Genomic DNA, 3843 nt, shown 5'->3' on the forward strand with positions numbered 1-3843 from the left:
TTATTAGGGTTAAGTTGAGGAATTGGCTAGTTGCATGTGTTTCTAATGTTCTTACTAGTTTCTTATTGCTCAATTATCTGGTGATCATGCAAAATGAAATATTGACCCCTCAGTGTAACTAAATCCAACTGTATAATAGCATTGATCATAGATGGCATAAAACAAAAACATAATTCATCTCATAAGCAGGATAACGACCTGATGATGTACCTATCTGAAATTTTCGTTCACAAACAAACATTGAAAGAAACATTCCAATGTTTAGCGAAGGGTATATTCATTGAAAACGAAAATTCAAACTTCACAAATATACGTTAATGGAATAGGCAGCTTCTTACCTTAATGGAATAGGCAGCTTCTTACCTTTACCTTCTACTGCCAGCTGATCCACTTCCTCCTCGGAATAAATCATTAATATGGGCTTCTATGTCTTCCACGGTGTACTTGATATACTTGTCCGCATGCTTCCCAACTTCTGGAGAATTCTGAAATCTTTTAATAAAGTTTCCATATGCTGGCAGCAACAGGTTGGCCAAAGAGTTCCTCAACTCCTTTCTTTGCTGCTCATCAAATATTATCCATTGGGATTGAGTTTTGTAAATCTCCTCAAAGTGGGAATTAAAGAACTTCATCTTGTCTTTCATATACAAGGACTTCCCTGCAACATTAGTAGCTGCAGAGCCATTATCTGCTTTCAACATTCCCAAAACCTTATTCCATGAGCTTCGCTGGTAACTCATATGAAATTGCTTGAGTTTTGCTGCGTGTTTCCTGATCCAATCATCACCGAGAAGAGAACCCAATTCGCTATCCTTGACCTTTTGTACAATATACCTTCCATTATTAATCATGAAAACAGAGCATAAAGCAGAGTCCCCGTAAATCTTAGATTTCATCTCTAAATTACTCTCTAATAGCTCCATAATCCATGCCATTTGAACAGACAGTGAGGAGGAAGACGAATCCTTAGATGGAACAACATTAAGATTAACATTCTCCTCAAATACTTGTTGCAGCGTCTCTCTGGATCGACAAGCAGCACGTAGATAATTCATCACGTACCGCGTGATGGGATGTATCCCACCACCAGGCACAGGAGCCTTGGCGGGGTCTCGCCGGATCAAATTCTCCAGCTCCATAAATATCCCTCTTATCGCTTCCCCTAACCTCTTCCATATTGCAACGGCATCGTTCCTAAGAACTAAACAGTACTGATCAGAGAAATTAAACTCAAAATCGGGCATTAATTCTCTCAACGTCTCAAATAAATCCAGAATCTTAAATAACCGCTCTGGCGCCCGGCTCCCGATAGCCACCGCGTCTGCGAAATTCAGAATCTGAATCGTGGATCCCCGACATACCTCCATGAACGACAAATCAGCAGCAGATGAGAACCCAAAAAACACGCGATCGCATAGACGACGCTCGCTTGGGAAGAGGATACGTAGCGCGACATTCGCTGCTTTAATCCACTTATCAATTTCGTCCTCAAGGTCTTGCCATGATATTTTCTGAACCTCTTCGATACTCAATTTCTGCATCCCTAATCTCGACATGCTTTCTTCCAGAAACTCTCTCCTGCAGCTACTGTACACATGTGAGCACTCTTTACCAAAACCGGCGACCACCATTCGCCTAGCGATCTCATGAAGATCGTTAATCGTCCCAGACGGAAGCGCGTCGATCACAATATCGTAGTCGGTAAGCGGTTGGGCCACAGGGATCTGATTGTGATCGTCACCGTTGGTCAAAATTGCGTCTTCGTCATCATCAGAATCAAACAAAAGGTTTCCTGTTGACTCGCCATTGGCATATGGCGGCGCCAGTTCAAACGACTCGCACCCACGGTCCATCAACAGCCTAAACTCCTCCTCCAGCCGAAACATAGCTTGCTGCATGAAATCCTCGGCGCGTACCAAACACGCGCTGATGGATTTGTCTGCGGTGGCCATAGGGTTCCATTCTCTAATCATGGCGATTAATTCGTCAATTGAGTCGAGAAATGCAGAGGAATCGATAGAATCGGACCAGATCGGGTGATCGGCGACCACGTACTGAGAAATCTGACGTTCCAAAGACTCAAGGGTCTGTTCTAGAGAGGCGCAAGCTCTCAAATCGTCACCGGCAGCTCCGGCCATTTTCTCCGATAACTTCTCGCGAGAAAACCTACCGTCGAAGTTGGAAAAAATCTGCAAAATATCATCAGCCATGGATTCGTTGTGGCCTAGAGTCTTGGCTATGTGACGCGCCACCGCTATCAATTTCTCTTCGCCGTTGTCCTCCATTACTTACTTTTCTGCAACAAAAGTACAGCAATCAGGTCATTAAAGAACCGTTCGCAAAGAGGAGGCGTTTAGAAAGTATTAAAATGACCAAAAAGCCCCTGGAAAACGCGGTTTGAACTTCGAAAGCACAAAAGAAAGACATTAAAAGAAAACGCGGGGAAGGATTGAAGAAAGCAACAGAACACAAGGGTGGACACAAGACTGAGAAGGACAGGAAAGTGGATAAAGCTAAGAGATAGCAGCATTGATCGTAAGTCTTGCGCTTCTTTTTGGACATTTTTGCTTTTTTATCGCTGCTTTTGTGCCCTTTAAATTAAAATTAAAGGAAGATTTGCGATTTAGTCTCATATTGCTATTATTTATAAATTAATTTTACATTTTCAAAAATTTATTAAAGTATCCTATTGTTTTCAATTGTTAACAAAAACGTCCTTCCATCCAATTTTTTAGTACATAATGCCGTGAAAGCATTAGGAAAAGATAAAAGTACTCTTCTCCTTGATCAAGTAAAGTTGCGCGTGACTGCAACAATATACACAAGGTACCCTGCATCAGAGCACAAGAATCCCTCTTCCATCTTAGCACCTCACCCTTGCTTCGAATGCAAGCTCACACCATATGCAAGACAATGAACCCATCTCCTATCCCTTTCCCTCTCTTCAATGCTTCACACACATCTCGCCACCTCCAAAGAATAACTTCACACCACCGGTACAACAAAAACCCCAAATTCCACTCTACACACATGATGCACCACTCCCTCACCTAAATACCCATCAGTTGCTCTTGCCCACACAGAAAGCTGCATCAACCTCCACCAATCTGAAAATTATTCTTCTTTTACCTTGAAACACTGCACCCATCGCCCCGAACATCATCCACCATCATCTTGCATGATACGTAAAAATGGACCAAAATATTGTTGACATAACATCACAATCCAAACCGAGTGATCAAGGCATAAGTCAAGTTGTCTGACTAGACAAAGAACAGAATCGAATGAGTTCGAATATGAGAAAGTCGTCTTATTAATGACTAGAAACTTGTTTTTGAGCATGAATTTGAGAGAGATGCTTGATTGAGGAGCAGGGTGTCAGGAGAGAGGCATTGGTGTTTTGTGGAGAGGAAATATGAATAATATTTTCGAGGGAAAATAGCACTAGCGGTTGTGATTGGGCTTATGCAGCATCAACCCACCAGTTTTTCCACCATGAAATCAATCACGTCCCTTCTACTTCGATGATTTCGCTCCATTTATCATCCCAAATAGCTTTGGGTGAATGCAATCATCTCTAATGGATACTTGTGAAAATAGAAACAGGTTAAAATAACACCTTATTCTCTTTTTTTTTTTTTTCGGTGGACAACACTTTATACTCTTTTAATAAAGGGTTAAATAAATTTAAAATTAAAATTTAAATCAAATAAATCGATATACTTAGATAAAACAAGCCTATATCTAATAACATATTATTTTTTCTTAATTTTAAATATTAAAAATTATTTATTAGCTTTAATTAAAATAAATTTTAAAAAATAAAAAAATATGGTGAATAAA

The 3843-nt window shown here is 40.5% G+C and overlaps 1 protein-coding gene across 1 annotated transcript; it reads right to left on the reverse strand.

The window, feature by feature from the left end:
• Positions 1-363: 363 nt before the first annotated feature.
• On the reverse strand, positions 364-2558 carry LOC110668452 (exocyst complex component EXO70B1). Its single transcript, XM_021829676.2, has one exon. It carries the CDS (start codon positions 2283-2285, stop codon positions 366-368), a length of 1920 nt encoding a protein of 639 aa, XP_021685368.2. The 5' UTR covers positions 2286-2558; the 3' UTR covers positions 364-365.
• Positions 2559-3843: the final 1285 nt, after the last annotated feature.

The sequence above is a fragment of the Hevea brasiliensis genome, chromosome 12, assembly GCF_030052815.1.
Source record: "Hevea brasiliensis isolate MT/VB/25A 57/8 chromosome 12, ASM3005281v1, whole genome shotgun sequence".
Taxonomy (NCBI): domain Eukaryota; kingdom Viridiplantae; phylum Streptophyta; class Magnoliopsida; order Malpighiales; family Euphorbiaceae; genus Hevea; species Hevea brasiliensis.

Coding starts and splice junctions, on each gene's coding strand:
- LOC110668452 (XM_021829676.2), bottom strand. CDS start 2,285: ATGGAGGACAACGGCGAAGAGAAATTGATAGCGGTGGCGCGTCACATA.